General features: G+C 39.9%; 1 protein-coding gene across 2 annotated transcripts; it reads left to right on the top strand.

Moving 5' to 3' along the window:
* The first annotated feature begins 5,562 nt into the window (after positions 1-5,562).
* On the top strand, positions 5,563-21,989 carry DDX24 (DEAD-box helicase 24). Of its 2 annotated transcripts, none has more exons than XM_064659035.1 (9): positions 5,563-5,707; positions 6,897-7,637; positions 10,470-10,847; positions 12,526-12,679; positions 13,052-13,567; positions 15,695-15,770; positions 16,359-16,547; positions 18,955-19,084; positions 20,826-21,989. In XM_064659035.1, the coding sequence occupies exons 1-9, from the start codon at positions 5,596-5,598 to the stop codon at positions 21,056-21,058; spliced, it is 2,529 nt and encodes an 842-aa protein (XP_064515105.1). In that variant the 5' UTR covers positions 5,563-5,595; the 3' UTR covers positions 21,059-21,989. The 2 variants fall into 2 exon arrangements, with proteins under 2 accessions (XP_064515105.1, XP_064515106.1); XM_064659036.1 differs by having other exon boundaries at positions 18,955-19,088; positions 20,830-21,989.
* The last annotated feature ends 400 nt before the right edge of the window (positions 21,990-22,389 follow it).

Raw genomic sequence — 22,389 nt, 5'->3', positions numbered from 1 at the left:
TGTGCAGAAGTTCAATTCGGTGTGTTCACCACTACTGAGAGACAGCCAGAGCTGTAACAACTGTTGCTCACCATTTCCAAATGAGCAGCCTCTGACTGGAACTGGTTTTTACAGTTCACCAAACCCTTAAAATAATGCAGTTTTAATGTTCCATCTAATGCTTTAGCCTTACCAAACAAGATTTTTTTTTATTCCCTCTGTACTCCAGGTGAGAATGTCTCCATGAACAGTGGTTCTTCAGAAAAACTCCATGTTAAGGCAAACCTGTAAAAAGATTAATATAAAAGAAACATGCACAAAAATATTAGTCTACTTTGGAACAATGCCTGGAATGTAGCATGCACAAACCTCAGCAGCAAAAAATATTATTTAGCATATTTTCTAAATTGTTGCTAAGAAACTGTTGCTTCATTTTACTGCTATCATTTGCAGAAAAGTTTTGATTGTTCTTTTGCCGCTTGGGTCATCTCATTGTAATAGCTATGTAATTAAATGGGTTATAAAGGAAAAAGCAATGGATTGTATTCAATGTGCTTTCATCATCTGTAGCCTGGTCTCCCATATTCTCTCCTGTAACTTAGTTCCCTCCAATAAGCTCTAAAAACCCAAAAAGATCATATGATAACACAGAAAAGATCCTTAAATTTGTTTTTATGTAATATATAAAATCTCTAAGACTGCAATCACTGTGTTCTCCCTGTCTTTCTGTAAGAACTAGTAATGTTCTCTTACAGTGTCTAATCTACTACCCTCTATCCAGAAGTAGTTAATAGCACATGCACAAAGAGAGAATAACAACAGAGCAAATAGAAAGTGCCATTTTTCTTCATATCTTCCAGCTATTTGTAGGATTTTTCACCCTGTAGTAGGATCTAATAGCAAACTACAAAGTTTACGTGAATGATTTTCTTTTGTAGAAACAGAAAACTTTTTTCCCCACATTTATTAGTTTTTCCAAATATCCAGATAAAGCAGAATTTATTTGCATTTTAGGAATAAGAACAATAATGGCAAAAATCTCAGTGCCATCAGTCTTGCAGTAGGGATGTCTATACCACATTCTACCAGCACCCTGACCCAGAAGACGAAGAGAGTGTACTAAGACATACCAGCCTGCTGCAAAAGCAAAGACTGGCACTGCTATATTCATAACAAAGAGGAAGCCAATGAGTCCAGTTCCTTGCTATGACAACCATGAACAATCTGTCATACTCATGTCAAACATTATATTAAAACTAACAACTTTTTGCCTTCAAGTATTCTTTACTCATCGGTTGCCGTAGAAACTTAAGATTTCTTACCTAAAATTACTGTTGGCCAGTTTACCGAGTTTCTTCTTGTGCTAGTGTTGTCCTTTCCTTTAAATTATTCTCCCTTTCCTGGTATTTAAAGTCTGCAGTCATATCTGCTGTAATCATGGGTTTAAAAAGCTAAGCTCAGCATTTAGTCTTCATTCCTAAAACAGGCTTTTCATTCCCCTGATCACCCTAGCAGTCCCCCTGGTATCTGCTGCAGTTTGACTTCACCTCTCTTGAATTAAAGTGGTTAGAATACAGTGTTGAAAATAAAAGTTTCAGTGAAGTAATGCCTCTTGTGAAGAATGAATGTTTGTACAGGAATTAGTTTACCAAATCTACTACAGCTGCAGCTCAGAGTTATCTTGTGGTCAATAATTCTGTCATCCACAGTGATCTGAAACTAATTAACTCCCATCTTAATGGTATAAATTCTATTCGCTTTCGCTGAATGGTGCTGTACTTTGTATAAGTATATTCATCCAATTATTCTGGTCTTCAAGGTCCTTTCAATCTGCCTTGATATCATAATTCCCCTCTGTATTAATAACTGTGTCATCAGCAAATTTAATATTGTATCACAGTTATTCGTTAAATAAGATTAGTCCACAAGACTTTAAGAAACTCCTTGAGTAAACTTGAAATAACTGATAATCTATCAATGCATACACCAATGTGTTCCCCCAAAATGAAACATGTATTGCTCTTCCTCTTTAGCAAACTCCTTTCACCTCAAAGTTCTCTACTATTCCTTGTTAATAATCATTTCCCATATTAAAAATATTTTGAGGTTGTCCAGATAGATTAGATGACTTTTATTTTTCTGCCCAGAAAAGCAGTTACCTTATTAAGTGACATGGCCTGATTTGCCATTCGCCCCTGGGTTAATCAGTATTGATGCTTATTTAATTTCCTGTTATCTTCTTAACTTTCTTTATAATTCTTCCCTTGAAAATACATTCTGAAGTATCTACTGCATCTGACTGCATTTGCAACCATTCCAAATGTTTCCCTCACATTAAATGGAGGTGTCTTTGCCATTCTTCAATCACACCTTCTTCTTCTGTTCTTGAAACAGTCTTTGCTATTGTAACTAGAGTTAAACATGCCAGTACTCTTAAATCTCATGCATGGAGATTATCTTTTTCTCCTGGCTTTGAGAACACATTAGCTGAAGGAGCAGCATGATGTCTTTGACAAAACGCTTCACAGAGCTAAGTAAGAAACACATCTGTGAAGTTAGAAGATGGAATAAAGAGAGAAAAAGAAAAAAATAGGCAGCACAGGCAAAGGGACATATATTCTCAAAATAGGTTTAACAATAGAGAACTAATAAATTGGAGAAATATAGAAAAATATTGCAGAATGCTGCAGAAGACAGAAAGAAGAATCTGTTCTAAAACTCTCCTTCAGTTAACAACCCATTTCCCATAGTTATTATTTTTATGGCACTATGTCTTAAGATATTATCAGTCATAGAATGATATTACAGAACTTCTGAATATGAAAACACAGGCCTTGATCCCTAGAACCAAGACTTTACCTTGGCACTTCAGGAGAGGACGACAAGCCTCATCTGGCCTCATACCAGAAAAGACAGAAGAGCAAATTCTACAGCCTTCAAAATACAGGAGGCATCAAGTCCCCCACTGGCCAGCAGCTGCATGTTTTTCATGCGCACAGTGTACCATGAGGATTAATATAAATCACAGTATGGTGATATTCTTTCATTAGCAGTAATGGCTATTAAAATCAGTAATTAACCAGATACTGACATTCCTGCAAGAGGCCAAAGAAACAAAAGAAAGGGAAAAAAAGAGAGAAGCCAAAGAATTTTATTAGTATGTGAAAGCCTACATCAGTTGCTCACATGCAGATTCAACTGTTCCTGGTGCTGCATTCAGCTACACAAATTAAAGGTATTCGTCAAAGCAATCTCTGACTCGACCTACCTTAGAAGAAGTCTTCTATATTTTATAAAAAACCAAAATATTAACTGACAAAACATGTAATATCTAATATTGCACACTAGAGACCAAACCACAATCTCTGGACTACTGATCTGCAGGACCATAGTTTACAGCTGGGAAGAACAGGATCTGCTGTCGAGTAAAGTTCTGTAATGAAGACATCAAACCCTTCAAGTTCTCTTTGGCTCTCAGACATACTGGCTTAAATAACTTCGAAATTATTGATAAAATAATAAAATATGTATGTACTGACGTGAGTTATGCAAGACAAATGACATGACTCGTTAACTTATTAATACAGATTATTCTCTTCAATTCACGATTTCCTGGTATTTAAGTAACTGTTGATCTAAAAAAGTCCTAGGGGGGTAAAGCAGGCCTCTGTTTCATTTGTCACTGTTATTTTTACTAAGAAGTCATTCGGCACTGTAGATAATGGAACTGTATTTACCAGGAGTCTATCAGCTGACTCTCTGTTAGGACACAAAGGTGCACTTCTTATTGAGAGAACCTTGTCACAACATAACGAAGCTGCGTCTCTTTCAGGTGACAAAGGCTCAGAGAGATTAATGTCACTCTAATACTAAGCAAATGTTTAGTTCCCTTGGTTATCCCATTTCAAAGCAACTCAAATAATCAATGCCTCTTGTACAACCAGTTCACACCATGGCGATCAGAAAAGGTACCATGTCTATTTAGGTAAGATCATTCTGAATCTCCAGGCTCATTACAAATAGGCATGTCCCTGCTTTCAAATTAAAATTTAGGGCCTGTAATTTCAATCCCTTAGTCTATAAATAGTACATAGAGCTCAATACTGATCAAGCAGAAAAGACAGCTGCATATACAACTGAATTCTTACTGAAAAAAAAAAATCAGAATAACTCCTATGTCCTGTGAAAATATGTCCACAATTACGTTAAAAAGTATAATTCAGCAAGTCATTTCCATGTTATATCTTGCTTTTAGGACAAAACTGGGAACTCTGGAACCACATAAGGACATATGATTAACACAACATACAGCATAAGGACATAAGATTAACAGCTATAAACTCTCCCATCCACAATTTTTTTCTTAGTCTTTATTCAGGAGCAACATTAAGTCAGCCACACCAGAATTTCAGCGTAATTTGTTTCTTTTGCTTCTGCAAATTCGCTTTTGCTAATATCCAGTAAAATAAAATGGGAAAATGGAAAAATTGTAAACAAGCAGAATTGTCACTCGCAAATTTGAATCTAATAACCTGGAAGGAAAGATACTTTTAACGAAGGAAGGCATAAAGACTTCTGAGACCCCTCATTAAAGCTGTTGATGAAGACACAGCACCAGCTCAGGGGGTGCTGTCAGTGAGACAGCACCGTTGGGCATCACTGTCTTCAGTTCGTAAATAGGGTTTGCTGGTCATAGAGTTAAAGGTACTGTATAAAACTTTGCTCCCTGAATCGACTTCCTGACAGTCACTGATTTAAACTCATTTTGTACAGAACACGAGGACCAAGCATCAAATGCTCTTTAGCCTTCCTCACAGGAGGATATGAATTGGAAGCAACTGCTCATGTTGTGCATTGCCAGAACATTAATGCTGATTATCAGGAAGTGAAACTGTCCTTGAAAACAACTGATATGCTTATTTCTTCCCTTGGCCTTAAAATAGTAATAAAGAAAAAAAAACAAAGAAACAAACAACTCTTTTGTTTTCCCATTTTTTCACAGGACCTGGAAGCACCTGCAAATAACAAAGAGAAGAAGTAATTGTAGTTGTAATTGCACTTTAATCTAGTGTCCTGGTCCCTTATCACCTTGAAACCTCCCGTTTTTAACCCTCTCCTCCCCCATGTCTCACAGCAGAAGAGGCTGTTCTGAGCATCAGCCACCCTTTTAGCAGAAACAAAAATCTGCCATTATCATAGCGTATAATTCATGACATCGTCTTCCTACAGCAAGATCAAGCTGCAGAGAGTATGTGAGAGGAAAAAAAAAATCCTGCTGTGACCTCGGCGCCGTGCTTGCTCCTCCTGCCGCCACTTCAACTTTTCCCCAAGTCCCATCGCTTTACCCGCAGCACTCTTAAACAGGAGCACACTGGCACGCAAGCAAGCACGAATAGCAAGGGTTTTACTGAATGACTAATACGATATGATACCCAGCGAACGAGCTGGTGACATCCAACCGCAGCCGCTCGTTTCAGAGCTGCAATTTAAGAGACCCTTCGTGCGCGCGCAGTAACCCCCCTCCTCCCCCCTCCCCCCGCCCCCTCCCACGGGCACGCGCCGGCGGGCGCCGCGCAGTGACCTCACGCGGCACCGCTGGAGTGACGTCACGCAGCAATGGCGGCGCCCCGAGCACACGCGGCGGGCGGCGGCCGTGGCGGCGGCACAGCCCGCGGAGCTCGCGGCCGCGCTCTCTCCGTCCCTCTCTGCCCTGGGCCTCCTGAGCTCGGTAAGCACAGGTGCCGGGAGCTCCCGCGTACGCCGGCGGAGGCCGTGCCGGGCCCTGCCGCCGCTCCGGCGGGTAGTACCCGGGGTGGGCAGCGGCGGAAGCGCTTCGGGCCTGCGGGGATTTATCCGGCGGTTCTCTCTTTATCCCCAGAGGTGTGCCAGGCAGTAGGCCTGGCCTGCTGCTCTGTTTGGTTATATATGGTTAAATAAATTAACCTGCAGTTATGTTATAGATAAATATAGTATATAAGTATAATATATGTAAAAACATACGTATATGTGTAGCTATATAACCACAGACTAGTATATATATATAGAGAGAGAGAGAGAGAATCGCAGAATCAACTGGGTTGGAAAAGACCTCTGAGATCATCAAGTCCAACCCTTGATCCAACCCCGCCGTGGTTACCAGACCACGGCACTAAGTGCCACATCCAGTCTCACCTTAAAAACGTCCAGGGACGGAGAATCCACCATCTCCCTGGGCAGCCCATTCCAAGGGCTGATTACTCTCTTTGTAAAAAATTTCTTCCTAATATCCAACCTAAACCTCCCCTGGCACAGTTTAAGATCGTGCCCTCTTGTTCTATCGCTGGATGCCTGGGAGAAGAGACCAACCCCCACCTGGCTACAACCTCCTTTCAGGGAGTTGGAGAGAGTGATGAGGTCTCCCCTGAGCCTCCTCTTCTCCAGGCTAAACAACCCCAGCTCCTTCAGACTCTCCTCACAGGATTTGTGCTTGAGTCCCTTCACCAGCCTGGTTGCTCTTCTCTGGACCTGCTCCAGCCCCTCAATGTCCTTCCTGAACTGAGGGGCCCAGAACTGGACACAGTACTCCAGGTGTGGCCTAATATAGGATAGTATAGGCTATATAGGGTAATATATATATGTATAATAGTTATATATATTAGCCTATATAGAGAGATATATATACAGGCTAATATATATGTAATAGTTGCATATATTAGCCTGTGTATATATATCTATACAGGCTAATATATATATGTTATAGTGATATATATTAGCCTGTAGTTATATTGACATTATTAATATTTGATTACTAATGTCTAAGTTATATTTTTAATATTTTAAAGAAGAAAGTAAAATAATTATGCCATGGATTTCTTGTTTGTTTGAATATCATCAAGTTAGTCTTCATTCCTTTTTTTTTCTCTCCCTCTCTTTTTCAGGTAAAAAAAAGAAGGCTAGAAAAGGATGGAGATTTAGATCTTCCTTTAAAGGGAAGCAAAAAGGCATTGAAGTAATAGGAAAATGGAAAACTGTGGAAATTGACCCCAATCTATTTGCTGAGGAGGAGTTTCGAGATATAGTATGCTTGGAGGAACTTACAGAGTACAGGCTGGTAAGTTCTTCCAAAGTGGGGAAAGTAAAAGAGAGGAAGAGACAGGCTGAGAGTGCATCAGAAGAAGGTGGCAATGAGGAGGTGGAAGAACCTGTTGTCCCTCCCAAAAAGAAAAAGAAAAACAAAGATTCGAGAAGCCAAACAGATAAAGGCAATGCTCCTGATGCAGCAGAAGTTGATGTGCTGGTTGCTAAAGAGGAAAAGTGTAGTGAGATAATCAAAGAAGCAAATTGTAAAGACTATGGACATACGACTGAGAGCACATCAAGCAGAAAAGACATTCCAAAGAAAAAGAAAAAGAAGGCAGCTAAAAACAAGGCTTCTCAAGCACAGGAAGCTCTTCCACCAATAACAACTTCTAAAAAAGGGAAAAACTGGACAACAGAAGTTCTGTCTGCCTCAGCTGATCAAAAAGCTGATGTGTCTGCATGGAAAGACCTGTTTGTACCTGAACCAGTGTTGCAGGCCTTGAGCTACCTGGGGTTTAGTGCTCCAACTCCTATTCAAGCCTTAGCCTTGCCTTCTGCCATCCGGGATAATATGGATGTTCTTGGTGCTGCAGAAACAGGTACAAATCTGTTAAACTGCTTGTGTGTTGCGAGCGTCCCATCTCTTCTTTAAAAGCAGCCCATGGTTACAAGTTTTTACGTGTAGAAGCAGCAGCATTTATACATGAGAGAAGAGCTTCCATCTTCTGCAAATCCAACATATTAGTAAAGTTTTAAATGTATGAGTAAATTTTTAAAATTTTGTAACTTAAAAACATGGGGATGTTCCATCTTTTCAAAGTACAGCCTATGCAGCTTTGAAATCTCAATCAATTTTTGTGCTTTTGACAGAAGTCTTTTTTCTCTCAAATTGTTTCTTGCTTTGCGTACAGTAGGGTGATACTCTGCAAAAGGCAGAATTAATGAAACAAGCAGGATCGTTTTTCCAGCAGCCACACTTGTGCCCCTGGCAAGGCAAAGTGGAGAACTGGATTCCTCTGGAGATAATTCAGTGCTAGCATGGAGCAGTAAATAAACACTGGGTACAACATTAAGTGTGAATATGGCCCAGGCCATATTTGTTACAGCCTCTTTTTTACTTATTGCTGTGAAGTCTCAGAGCATTATGTTCCTTCAAACTTTTTTTTGCTGCTTATACCTTTGAAGTTTTGTCTTTAGCACTGCAACGTTTTTTCCCCTAAAAAACATGAAGATAGGAAGCACAATTGGAAGCTGCCTTGGTTTAAAGGCTTCCTTTGCACTCTTTTCATCTGTTCCAGTTGCCTTATCTCAGTGCTTGTCTGTAAAGTCATTTACTGCTCTCAAGCAAGAAGGTATACTAACTAATAAGATATGCAGTCATTTGCATTTTTATTTTAATTAGAAGCTAGGTTGGTGCTGTTAGCTTTAATAAGATTAGAAATCCCCCCAGGGAGTGTTTTTGAAAATGGAACTGAAAATTTAAGTGGTGTTTATGTGCTGGAAAAAAGTGCCATTTTGCAGTGCTGGTAAGCAAATCCCTCTCTAGCTGTGGAATGGAAAGCGTGGTTGGTGGCAGGCTGTGTTGTTGCTTCATAATTTTGCATAACCCTGAGGTAGGAGGACTGTGTTTTGCTCATTTATTCTTTCATGAGAGAAATCCAGGTTCTCTCCAGAGGGCCCAGTGGATCACTGGTGTTCCTGTAGCAACTTGAGATATATGGACTACTGTCTCTTAGGAGGTACTGCAGCTGGGAGAGGTTGAAACTCTCCAGCTGTTTTTTCTACATCCTACAGCATCACTTAGCATTGAGCCTGAGGGAGGAATGTGATAAGTTAAAGAACTATTAATCTTCCTTTTTTGGTAGCAACATTGGGAAGAACATCAAGATTTTGACATGGCAGTATATCTGTGTGGAGATCAGGTGGAGGGAATGGCAAGGCTTCTTGTTTTTGCAGTGGGTCTAACCCTTTCTGTTCATTGATATGTAGAACTACTGAAGTTTTTGGTTAGGGAACCAAGTTTTATCTCCGTACGATTATACAGTCTAAAACCATTTAAAAAAGTGTGAATCAGCTTGAGCTGTAGTACCAAGATATACTTTTCTCCTGGTTTTGCAGGCCTGTCTGGTATGTGGTCTGTGTGTTACGAAGGTAACGTGTCCTGTGAGGTGATAATTTGTTAAATTTGCGGGTGAATCTTGCCTGCAGAATAGTGCTGATTATCACAGCAATGATCTGTCTGGGTGCAGTACTGACATTTGCACCAGCCAAATTGCATTACATTTAATTCAAGATCATCAGTGTTCTTCACCTTAAAAACAGATGTTCTGGTAATACAGAATCTTACTGTATAAGTGTAAGTATATAAGTATATTTCTGCTTCAAGTGCAGACAGAAGTCATAAAAGACCTCCCAGACATGCAGAAAGGTGGGGAAGTGCATACGAGGAGACTTTGCAGCAGCATTGATCAGGATAATGACACTGGGCTTATCTGTTAATTAACTAATATTAAGGTTCTCCCCTAAATAGGAAAAATTCTGTATTGCTGAATTTGGCAAACCTTTATGGCTTGTGACATAAATGTGATATGGACATGAATTTAGATTTCTAGAGGACTGCTTCCCAGCAGTGGCCTATTACAGTAATGGTCTTGTACTCTGGGTACTGCATTCATGATCAATGAACTGATACATCTGAGAACCTTAACTGGGGTCGATGTGCTACCAGGCTCTTCCTGACATCTTTAATACTGACAGATTGTTCAGAGGGGAATACGTGGCAGGGATGTAACTGGCAGTTTGGTACCAAGAACCCCTGAAATTAAAGCTAGGAGCATTTTTGACAACCGCCTTCTCTCCAAAGTGGATTATCTGTTTTAAATCAGATTTCTGTGTTCTGATTATAAAAATGGTGCTAGATCGGGAAGTTAGGCAGTGGAGTATTTCAAAATACAGTTTCTTAGAAAGTTGTAAATACAGGACTATAAATTGAAGATAGAAGCAAATCCTTCAAGTACCTTCCAGCTTGTCCTTGGCCTCATTTGCTATTCCTTTATTTGGAGAGTGTTGATCAGAACTTTCAATTAGGACATGGTATTCTCCTTACGGGCATACAGTTCTTTAAAAATATCTTGACTGCAACTGCAGCTTTTAAAAAACACTTTCAGAACAAATAAGTCTGCCTGACCTGCTAGAGATTGGAAAAATACCTGTTCCCCAGGAAATATGATATTGGTGACCTCAAGGAGATGTATAAGGGGAACAGGAGAAAAGATGTTATTTCTGCGAGTTTCTGGTGTTCTAAAGATCGTGAATTTGTGTCTGTTACAGTGGTATGTTTTAAGAACAGTGTGCAATTGGCTGTTGCTTTTCTCATCTTTTCAAATAAATGACTTGTTGGTCTGTGTTATTATTCTTGTTTGTTTTTTTAGGAAGCGGCAAAACGCTTGCATTTGCAATTCCAATGATTCACTCTGTGCTGCAGTGGCAAAAATCAAATAGCTCAACAACCACAAATGACAGTGTTTCTAAAGAGTCCCATCAGCATCATGATGAAACAAGTTGGGAAAATGAGGATGAAGCAGAAAAAGTAACCCATCAGCAGGTTGAAGATAGCGGAGATGAAGATGATGCATCTTCCACAACAGGCTGTGTGAAGGTTCTGGAAAATGTTGAGTTTGATTCAGGTGACAAGACACAAACTGTTGGCTCCCATAAAAAGAGACCTCTTTTAGGACTGGTCCTCACTCCTACAAGAGAATTAGCTGTGCAAGTAAAGCACCACATTGATGCAGTTGCAAAGTTTACAGGTATGTAGGTCCTGCAGGCCGTGTCCCGGATTACACTGTGTTTGGGTCTTGGCGTTGGTGTTGAGCCAGAACACGTGCCACACTTTCTTCCATAAAATCATGAAGTTGCTGTGGCTTTTGAAGGGTTAGGGTTTGTAGTCACTGATGTGTGAGAAATATGTGAAGATTCTTCGGTGAGATGCATGTGGAAGTAAACAGTTAATGTGAGATATTTTGCTTTAAAATGTGTCTTCCTTCAAATAGCTGTTGACTTGTGCTCTCACAACACAGAATGAGTACTAGATACCCAGCCACAGCTAACTTTGTCCTAGTTTTGGATAATGTAGGCTATATATAAAAAATAATTCCATTATATATAAAATTTTAAATATATATAATAATTTCAATTTTTGACAGGTCTAATTATCTTTTTATATAGCGTATATAATTATGTGTGTGTGTGTATATAAATATATAATTTTGATGGATCAAAAAAAGAAAAGTAAGGCCATAAATTTTTAGGGTAGATCACATTGCTGGATTGTCTGACTTGCCTCCTGCAGCAGTCAAGCCGTAGAGTATTACTGAGTAATATGCCTGATGAAAGCAATTCCATCCTGTTCCTTTCTCTTCCAAACCAGAAGTCAGTACATCTATTGCGTGAATGAGTGAGGACATGAAACTGTTAAGGAGGGAGAGAATTGGAAAAGAACTCACCACTTCTTCAACACCAGTAATTATTTATTGAAGAGGATATGTAGTGCATTGCACTACTTTTAAGCACATCTTCTTTAGTGTCTGTAGATCCTGCTGTGTTCATCAGCCTGCAGCTGATTACAAGGCTTATTATAACTGCTAGCCTGAAACAATTGATTTATGTCATACAGTTCTGACAGGAGCAGAGCTATTTATGTGTAAAAATCTGCTGCCCAAGTGATACATAGTTGCAGCAGCAGGAGAGAAAGTGTTTTAATGTGGGCTTGCTTTATTGCCTCAAACACACTTTGAAAAAAAATCCATACTTGGAAGCATGGTGTTCCACAAGTAGTAGGGAAGAGAGATCAGTGGTAGCTTGGATACTGGAAGGGTCTTGCACAGTAGCATTGAGTTTGTCATGGGCCAGTGTATTCTTTGAAGAAGGAGGGTGAAATAAGCCATGTGTAGTCAGCCTCCAAAACTAAACTCCTTTCACTACCTCAGCAAGGTACTTAAAGCTAACTCAAGGTCTGTGCTACTATGCAAGAATCATTAATTGGGCAGGAGCTTTCTTGGTAGGATTATTCCATAGCAAACGAGCAGTCATTTAGCAAGATAAGCATTTCTCAGTCTTATTCTACGAAGTGGCCTCCTGATTATTCATAGCAGGAATATGCTTGTTCATGCAGATGTAATTGACAAAACATGAGACTCTGAAGTATGGATAAACAAAGCTAACAGCTATGGATGTGTTTCTTTGTGCTATTAGAAGACAGGTGCCCTAGGAGAAAGACTACTTTATTTTTGACATCTAACTGTAATGAGGATTTTTCTGTAAAATTGAGCACATTGCTGTATGTTCGATGTTACATAAAACCCCTGAAGTTTCCTGACCAAAATGCTTATGGAAAGTTGCAGTATAAACTGTTTAAAATCATTGAGTGGATCTACATAAAAACATTGACTGATAAATTAGTGAAATAAAACCTATTATATGTTCTAGGCATTAAGACTGCAATTCTAGTTGGAGGCATGGCTGCACAGAAGCAAGAACGTGTACTGAATCGAAAGCCAGAAATTGTAATTGCAACCCCAGGCCGTCTGTGGGACTTAGTTAAAGAGAGACACCCACATCTTTCAAATCTTCGTCAGCTCAGGTAAATGTGCCTTTTAGAATAACTGCTGGATACTGAACTAGTCATCCTTGCACCCTGATTGTGTTTACTAACTGATTAATTTAGACTACATAAGATCACTTATTTTTTTTTTTTTGTCTCATAGTGTTTTATTGAAATGCACAGTGGTTATTTTGATGGAGGAAAATGTCAATTAAAGACAGTAGTAAAAGCCTGTTTTTTCAAAAACAAGTGCAGAAGGCTACTGTAGCTGCCCCAGCATACCCAGTGCTCCTTTTGGTTTTATATGCAGAACATCCCTTATGTGTTTAGCAGGAAAAGTTCTTTTTAAGTGTATCAGGTTTGTATTTATCTGCACAAGTATATTTTTACTGTGTGTTTTCTGCTTGACAGGTGCCTTGTGATTGATGAAGCAGACCGAATGGTTGAGAAAGGTCACTTCTTAGAGCTGTCTCAGTTGCTGGAAGTCTTAAATGATTCACAGTATAACCCTCATCGACAGACTTTTGTTTTTTCTGCCACGTTGACTTTAGTCCATCAGACTCCTACAAGAGTTTTACAAAAAAAGAATGCTAAAAAGATGGACAAGAAGACCAAACTAGAATTGTTAATGGAAAAAATAGGAATAAAGGGCAAACCCAAAGTAATAGACTTAACAAGGAAGGAGGCTACTGTTGAGACTCTGACAGAAACCAGAATCCACTGTAATACAGACGAGAAGGACTATTATCTATATTACTTTCTTCTCCAGTATCCAGGAAGAACCATGGTCTTTGCAAACAGCATAGACTGTATAAAACGCCTCAGTTCTCTCCTCACAATCTTAAATTGTGATCCTCTTCCGTTACACGCCAACATGCACCAGAAGCAAAGGCTGAAAAACCTGGAGAGGTTTGCTGAGCGAGAGAGGTAGGTTGATTTTCAACTTCCTAGTAGAGAAAAAAATCATGTAAAAGGTAGTGGGAAGGGGAAGCAGCTCTGTTAGAGTTGGAGCAAGCTGAGGAGGCTAGCTAGGGATGTGAGTACCCATAAGTTCATCAGCCCAAGTTATTAACAATGAAGGATGAGGTTTCACGGGATAGTTGAGGTGATGAACTGGAGCAAGTTCAATGGAAGGCCACCAAGGTGTTCAAGAAGCACTGGCTCTGTAAGAGGAGAAGCTGAAGGCACAGAGTTTGTATCGCCCAGGAGAAATACTTTGTAGGGGCCTAATTGCAGCCCTCTGATATCTTAAAAGAAGGTTGTCAAGAAGATGGAGCCAGGCTCTTCAGAGCGGTGCATGGTAGGAGGATGAGGGGTAATGGGTGTAAGTTAAAACAAGAGGTTTGGTCTACCTGTGAAAAAGGGCTTTTTCTCTGTGCAGACACTTGAGCATTGAAACAGGCTGCTTGTTCTTGGAGTTTTTTGAGGCTCAGTTGGATAAAGCCCTGAGCAACCTGGTCCGGCCTTACAGCTCGTCCTGCTTTGAGGAGGAGGTTGGACTAGAGATGTCCTGAGGTCCTCTGGAGCCTGAATTATCCTGTGGTCTGGCAGCTCACTGCTGCTGACAGAGCTGTCACTTGCCCTGTTTTCAGACATAGGCTTTCATGACCATCCTGCACACCTCTCTGCCTATGTCCTGGCTCTGCAGCTCATTTGATCCTCTGTAAGTCATTGAATCTCACTAAGCCATTAGAAGACTAACCATTTTTTGCTGTGTTACGATTTTGTGGGTTTAGTTAGATGAATTAGCTTTCAGGGGGTCAAGGTATCCTGGAGCAATGTAAGAGAAAGGGCAGTTGTGCCTTTCAGCAGTGGTGGGCAGCCAGGGTTTACCCAGGCAGACCAGTCCTGCCATTTTAAGAAACATTGTTTCCTGCTGGTTTTGGAACAGCCTTTGACAGGAGGGTGATGGTCTCAGTACTTCCATAATCCGGAAGCCTCACAGTTTAGTCCTGCTGTAAACTGCTGCATGCTGTCTGGGAATTTGTACCTTGTTAATAGATTCAAGCAGGGAGAACACAGGTTGAATTGCTGTGATGGATCTGCAGTATCCCTTGGCAAATGTTGTATTGGTAGCACTGGCCAAGGTGGGATGGATCGCTTTCAGAAACTGCAGATTTTCAAGGCAAGAAAGAAATCTATGAGACCATCTCTCATGGTGTTCTGCAGATTGCAAGCCATGGAATTTTCTCTTGTTATTTTTATTTTGAACCTTGTAGCAATAGAATATGCAGTCAGATGCCATAAAATCATAATAAATTTTCATTACCTAAAAGTAACTTGTTTCAGGTGCTGGGAGATGTTTTTAAAACAAATTGTTCCATATCCTAAGGAAAATTTTGTCTCTGTAGTAGACTATTTATATAAAAGAACAACATCTTTGAGTAGTTCATCGTATCTAGGGGTAAGGAGAAATACTAATTGTCAGAACAGAATCCTCTCCTTATATTTCTGGCTTTTAATTTACTGAGAGAGCTTATTTGAATGCAAGTTGGTAGAAGATATTTTAGCCCCAAAAAGCTGTTATTTAAATATATAATGTTATTGATGTAATTTTTCTCAACTGGTAAAACTTTTAATAACATGTCTGTACTACTGAAGGATCGGCTGTGTTGTTAATGGTATGGTCATATCAACTAAAGATATTTTTAAACCCAACCTGGGCAGTGCACTGAAAAGGGCATCAAAGGGGAACATATCCCCCTTCTTCTTTAGATAGCAATTAGTTCTAATGTTCTTGTGAACCGAGAGAGAAGAGCATAGGAAAACAGGATCCAGCAAGGTAGTGAATTTCTATATTGGAAATATAGACCTGCTGAGGGTAACATTTGCTTTTTTTAGTTTTATTTTAAGAATTGTTTCAAGACTGCCTCTGATGTAATAGTGGGTATCGTTTCTGTAAGGAAAAGCAGAATGTGTAGTTCCAGCAGATGATATAGTATAAATCTGTTTCTTAAACTGCTGTGGTAGGATTCTGTATTGCTGTATTTTATGTTCCTCGGCAGATGATTTACTCTTCAATTTTATCTTCATTAAATTTTGTCACTTTCTCAGCTGTGTCCTCCTGACAACAGACGTTGCAGCTCGTGGTCTTGATATTCCCAATGTGCAGCATGTCATCCACTACCAGGTTAAGTATTTTTAATGGTTTTACTTTTACTGTTTTAGTTTTGAAATAAGATCTTCATGATCCAAATCCTGAAGACTATAAAGCTATAATTCTTGATTCCATGTATAGTATAGTCCCAAGTACAGATATTTAATCATTTAACTGTCTTAGTGCTTTATACTTAAAGATCTCATTGCTGCAGTGGCTGACTGCAGTAGCTAGCACTTCATCAATGTGCGATTATATCAGAAATGGCATAACAGATATTATCCTTCTTGCTTTTTGCTTCACTTTGATATCCAAAGGTGTCAAATGACTCAGCCATATAACTCATCTCTGAGGACACATAAAATGTTTTGCTGCTTTGCAAGTGAAATGACAGAGGGTCAGAAGTTAGGAGAAATTCACAAAAGATTATGCAAGGAAGAATGCTGGATCAGAGAACAAAAAGTGTGTCAAGACATCATCTTTTACATTACTTTTTTCTGTTACCTGCAATGTACTATGTGTGTATAAAATGCAATATTCTTTGGCAACCTCTTGTCCAAAGCATGACAGGCTGCTGCTAGCTTTCCCTGGCAGCTTCATGGCTTCTCTGAACACTTGCAGGTCCCTCGTACTTCTGAGCTGTACGTGCACAGGAGCGGTCGAACAGCCCGAGCTGCCAATGAAGGCCTCAGCCTATTGCTGATTGGCCCTGACGACTTGATCAATTTTCGGAAAATTTATAAAACACTGGGGAAGAGTGAAGAGCTGCCGTTTTTCCCGGTTGATACCAAGTGCATGACTTCTATCAAGGTAAAGAAACAACAGTCTTTTTGGAGCCTGAGTAGTTGCTTGCTTGCTTTTATTACTTACATTACTGATATGATACTGCCTATCGTGTTCTTTCCAGATTTCAGGTGAAATTTACTTTTGAGGACCTGGATTTGAAAATGAAATTAGTCACGTTTTATATTTTTTTAAGCAGCATTTATGATTTCTCCATTATAACTGGCCCAAGAAATGTGTTTGAACATAAACATCACTTATGTTTTTCTTGTATGGTGTTATGTAGAGTTTCTCCTGACTAGATTTCCAAAAACAGTATAGGGAAGCGAGTATGTTTTGTGGCTGGGGAGCTGGGATGGCTTTGCTAAGTACATTGTTTAAAGCCTCTTTTGTTAGGAACAGATTGGAGAACAGTAGCAGGTCCAGGGGTGTTCAGTGGTCTTCACCTCCCTCTACTCAGTTGAAGTAGTGAGTGGTCTGCTTTTCTTAGAGTTCCTATACTGTGAGGCCACAGCTGCCACTGAACCCTGTCAAACTAGGTATGTTCTCTTTTCTGGGTTATTGGCCATTTTAAGGAGATAGACAATGGTTAGGGTTTACAAAACAATGTGTTTTAGAAAGCATCTAGTCACTGCAGATTTTCTACTTCTTGAATAAGAGACCATTTCATGTCTCAGCATTCTCTTAATGTTTTGAGTGATATCAGCTATGTAGGAATGGGACATACTTAAATACTGGATTTGAAAGGAATTGAGGGTTGGAATGTCTGAATGTTGCACACTCATTGAGAACAAGGGAGAATGCAAGCAGTCAGATAATGCAACAGCTATCTTCCTTATATTATTCTGATTCAGGCTTATCCAATTGGCTTGGACAGAGCCCAGGGTTTACCCCCAGTGGCAACAGCACTATCCTCACCTTGGGAATAATGTCAGCAAGTTTCAAAGCCCAGACTTGCTGCAGATGGGGTATTTAGCATGAATCTTTCAGGAGATGCAGCTTTCTGAAAGAGAAAGAAAATCAATAAATGCTTCTACAGACTTGTTTTTATCCTCTTGGTAGTAATGAAGAGAATCTGATTTCCTTCCCCCCCATCTCCTCTGCTGCCCCCTTACACCCACTAAATATTTCTGGCTACTGAAAGAAATCTGTTGTTTTTTAAGAGTGTTTCTTCAGAGGTTCTTTCTGTGTTTCTTGCTGAGTATTCTTGGCTCTTATCATGCTCTGTCAATTAATGAGCAAATAAATATTGTTTCCACACTTTAATTTTCCTGCTACCATCTCACGATCTTCTCTCCTGTCTGTAATAGTACTCCTCTTCCTGGAAGAGATGTCTTTGTAATTGTAGTTGCAGGACTTCAGCCTCAGAGTCCCTTTGAACAGTCAGGTCTCCTTTACACTTACTGGGCTTAATCACAAAGTCACTGTAGTTAGGACTAATAGTGCTGCTGGTTCTGTATGTCTGTCCCTTTTGCACACTCCTTCCCTGTTTCTGTATGCCTTCATCCAAGCTCAGAAAAAGTCTGAAGGGGTTTCACACTTGGAAGGAATAGACTTGTTGAACCAGGATAGAGGATAGACCTAAAGAGAACTTGAATTTTGCAAAGATGGAAAAACTATTTAAAATTTCTTGTAGTGATCTTAGAACTGACTGATTTAGTAGTTTACGGCACATTTAATTTCTTCTCTCTCTGCATCTTAACTATTGTGGCAGTTCTGGCTGGTGCTGTTACTGTGTAGCACCAGACTATTCAGTTTCCTGCACAGGGTTTGTTTTGTACAGTTGCAGGCACATTCCAAACAGCAGAACTTGCTGCTGGTTGATTATTATTTATTGTTAGTGTAGAGTTTCTTTCCACAGTGAATTAGTTATTTTTTTTGGCCCAGCTGGAAGGCTGCAGGTCAGGTTAGATTTGCTGGACATCTTTGTTCCACCTGTGTGCAGCTGGGAAGGACAGGACATTCTGTCCTATGCCTAAACAAGATCCAGGTGCATTCCTTAAAAAATGAGTTGTTCCTTCCATATGGCCTGCAGGAGTTAGTGAAGGTAGTGGCTGCCCCTTACTGCTGAGTCTAGTAACTCTGAGATCTGTACTATGTAAATATGTAAGTTGGAAATTATGGGTATTTGAATCATGATTTGTTCTTGATGTCTCTCAAGTGTTTGTAATGTTTTGTTTATAGAATGTTAACATGCAGGTATGTTTAGTAGTTGAGATGTTTTAGAAGCCAGATTCTATCGTGGATCTGAAGAAGTAAAACACTAGCAAATTATGACGTCTTTGTTATGCAAGGCATCTCCTGGAACATGGGTAGGGAACCAAAGTGTCTCTGTACCCCAGTTGCATTGTAATGCATGCTCTCAAACAGTGATTCTGCTAAAGTACCACACATTTAAACCTGATCATAATGTCTAAATGTATTTTTGTTGCAGGAGCGGATGAATTTGGCAAGGCAGATTGAGAAGGCAGAATTTTTCAACAGTCGGGCAAAGCAACACAACTCCTGGCTCCATCAAGCTGCAGAGGCTCTTGAGATGGATCTTGATGATAACATGTTGATGGGCAAGTAGAAATGTTTGTCTGTGGGTGTGCTCAGTTGTTCCCACAGTGCTGGTGTCTGGAAGAAGCCTCACCATGGCAGAGAAACTTCAAATTGTGCAGAGCAGAAGGGGAAGGAAAGGAGTGTCATTAGTATGTGGTGTTACTGGTGTTTTCAGGATGATTGTGCAGCAGTAGTGCTGAAGCTGAGGGAGTGAGGTGTGACAGTTATGGCAAGTCACAGACAAGTCTACATGTCACAGGACAAGAACTGTTTAGCTTCTGGCAAGTATTTCAGAGTGATCTAAACAGCCCAGTATGCCCTGATTGAGTCTTGTCCCCCCTGTGTCAAAGAAAAAGCTGTTTCCTCACTTCTGCTTGTCTCTCCCTGTAGTCAGGCATCGGGACAGGAGCCTGACAGCTCTGTGTGGGAACAGCTAGGAAGTGCTAGGAAACACCAAATATTATGTGAGCCTCATGTAGGTTGAGTTGTGTGGGCAAAATGGCCAATACATATATTCAAGTTGCTGAGGTTTTTGGTGGTGTGTTAGAAGTAAATAATTTCTTATATTTTATAAATTAAATGTTTTGCAGGCTGTGCCTGAATGTGTAGGGCTGTTGCAATTGCGGGTGCCTATTAGCTCAATGCCATGAAGTTTTGCAATATTTAGATGCACTGTAAAGTGCCACATTGTGTTTATATTTTAGGAGCTGAAGGTATGATTTCCTACCAGTTCTTTGAAGGCAGGCTGAATAGAGGTGCTGCAGAGGTCACTTCAGATGAATCTGTCTCTAACCTGTTAGCTGCTAAATATGAAGATGCTTTAATTTCGAAATATGTTTAGATTTATTTATTTATTTTATTCATGGCTGGACTAGCTGGTTCTCAACCACTTTGCAAGCAAACGCTAATCGTCTCTGTCTGAATTGTTCAGGAGTGCTTTCAGATAATTAGCACTCTGCTGTCTTGTTTTGACATAATCTGAGTATGCTGTGCTTTGTAATGAGTTTCAAAACAGCACATCCAGTCCAAGTAAGTTGGGGCTCTCAAGTGAAACATTTTGTAATTGCCATCCAGAAACTTGCCAGCTTCATGCTGTACTCAGTCTCTGATTCTTCTGTAGCTTGTTGGAGACCAATTAAAATCTCAGTCATTCCTCCCATAAATGAAATGCCTCTTACACAGTTACAAAGGCTTTAGTAGTGCCCTTTCAATTTTACCTTACAACAACTTTGATTTTGTTTTTCTCTCCATTTCAGGCCTCTGACCCTATTAACTGTCTCAAATCTTTTCTATGCCCTTCTTTATCCTGCGTTATTAAATCTGAGAACCTCATTGCTTTTTATGTATAAAGAGGAAAGGACTTCCTGGTTTACAGGTGCTGAAATGAGGCATGCGTAAAGTAACAAAATACACAGAAGAAGCTCCTGCCTGAGCTAGAAGCCCTGGATGAATGCATACCTTATCTTCTGGGGCCCCCTTCCCTTTGTTCCTCAGTCTGTTCAGGATTGAGAGCCAGCTGAATAATTTAGGAGAATGATACCTGGGCTATGGTTACTCAGTAGTCAAGATTCTTCTTGATCTCATTATCCTGTGGACAGCCTGGGTGATCTGAAAGTGACACAGATGACTGGAAGACTGTGTGGGAGTGACCTTGTTAGAGAGAGAAAGCTGAGATTAACATCTGCACTTCTCACTACAAAGGTCTGCAATGCAAGTTGTTCTCTTGTTGTAACGTTCTGTATCTTTGATTTCTGCCCCAAGGAAGAAAAGCTAATGAGCAAGAAGAAAGCCAGAAGCAAAAGATGCTGAAGGGAATGAAAAAACAACTGAAACAAATGTTGTCCCAGCCACTCTTTAAAGTCCTTATGAAAACCAAGTACCCAACACAGTCTGGAAGACTGCTCCTGCCTCAGACATCAGTGGGCATTTCAGCTCTGAGTACCGTGTCCAAAAAGCAAGCCAAGAAGAAGAAATCAATAAAATTAGATAACTGAGCAAGATCACTCAGTGCGACAGAAGCAAGAACTATCCTCCTCAAGGCTGTCAGTACTTATGGAGGAACTCAGCTAGAAAACAGATAGAATAAGGATCTTGCCTGTGTATTAGTTGTGCAGGCACAAACCAAAATGTTGGTTTAAAGGGCTCAGTTAACACCGGGTTAGTTACTGTTGAATCTTGTCTTGGATCTTGTTTTTCTATGTTCTTATTTTTTCTTAACTCTCTATATTAATAGAAGTTAATTATTTTTCACATAGTTCTGATAATTACTCCATTTTGTGAGATGGGTAAAAGTTAGTGGGTAGAATTCACTGTGGGCATAGTCTAATGATAAAACTTGATTTGAATTTTAATGTCTTTAAAGGACAGGGGAAGGTCAGCTGTATATAGTGCGAGTACAATCTGAGCTGGTGGTGATGGGAGGTTTGGCTTTTTCTGCAGCCAGCTCAGTGAGAAAGGCAGCAAATAGAGTTAGTGTTACCAGCAAGTCTACAATTCTGCTTATGGAAATGTCTCCCAATTTTCTTTCTCCTCTGATAATACTCTCTGTTCTGTTCTCCACTGGGTTTAACTCTCTTAGTTCTATGTTAATTTATGTGTTCAAATGTGCAAAGAAAGTAAAGAGGGCAACAGGCCAGGACAGACTTTGGAAGATGTGTAGATTTTTGAGGAATAAGCATTGCTACTCAGTGTTTTTTTAATATTGGAGTTAAGCCTGTATTTGAAAACATGTTAGAACCACGATCTTTGCTTTAATGGAAAAGATTATGTTATGAAATGTCACTTTTGAAGATTGCTTCCTGATAATTATGCTTTTAAATCATTTTAACCTGACCCAGGCAAGTATTTTTTAAAATTATTTTTAAAAATATGTCAGAAGAATATATTGAGAATTTTTGTTAAATTGTATCTGCTATAAAACCCTAAGTCTGTGTCTGTTTTCAGTCACTTGAGATTTCTAAATCCCTCATAGCTGATCCTGTCTGCACTTAGCAGGCAAGGAAAGGGGAAAAGCACCCAAAAGGTAAGACAGTGGAATCTGTATTGGTGAGAGGACAGGTAACCTTCACCTGCCAGCTCTGGATAAGGCTGAGTTTTTGTGTCTTAGGCAGTATGGAACCAGTGTTACTGTCATGATAGGAAGCACCAATTTACTCAACTACTTAAAGAAATTTGTCTGTGGAGTTGAGTGCCCCCTCCAACCACTTGCTGGTTACGTGAGAATAACAAAGTCTTCACTCTTTCATCTATGTAAGTAATTGTAGGCCCCCCCATCCCCATCTTTGGAGGGCTTTTCTCTTGCTCCCATGCATTACTGAAGAAGAGC

Source organism: Pseudopipra pipra, chromosome 6, assembly GCF_036250125.1.
Source record: "Pseudopipra pipra isolate bDixPip1 chromosome 6, bDixPip1.hap1, whole genome shotgun sequence".
Classification (NCBI taxonomy): Eukaryota; Metazoa; Chordata; class Aves; order Passeriformes; family Pipridae; genus Pseudopipra; species Pseudopipra pipra.
This window is presented reverse-complemented; position numbering and strand designations above follow the sequence as displayed.

What these genes read in the sequence shown, in the direction of transcription:
- DDX24 (XM_064659035.1), top strand. Translation starts at nt 5,596, where the DNA reads ATGGCGGCGCCCCGAGCACACGCGGCGGGCGGCGGCCGTGGCGGCGGC. An exon ending in CCCTGGGCCTCCTGAGCTCG is followed by an intron (nt 5,708 to 6,896) that starts GTAAGCACAGGT and finishes TCTCTTTTTCAG; the next exon opens with GTAAAAAAAAGAAGGCTAGA. An exon ending in AGTGCATGACTTCTATCAAG is followed by an intron (nt 16,548 to 18,954) that starts GTAAAGAAACAA and finishes TTTTTGTTGCAG; the next exon opens with GAGCGGATGAATTTGGCAAG.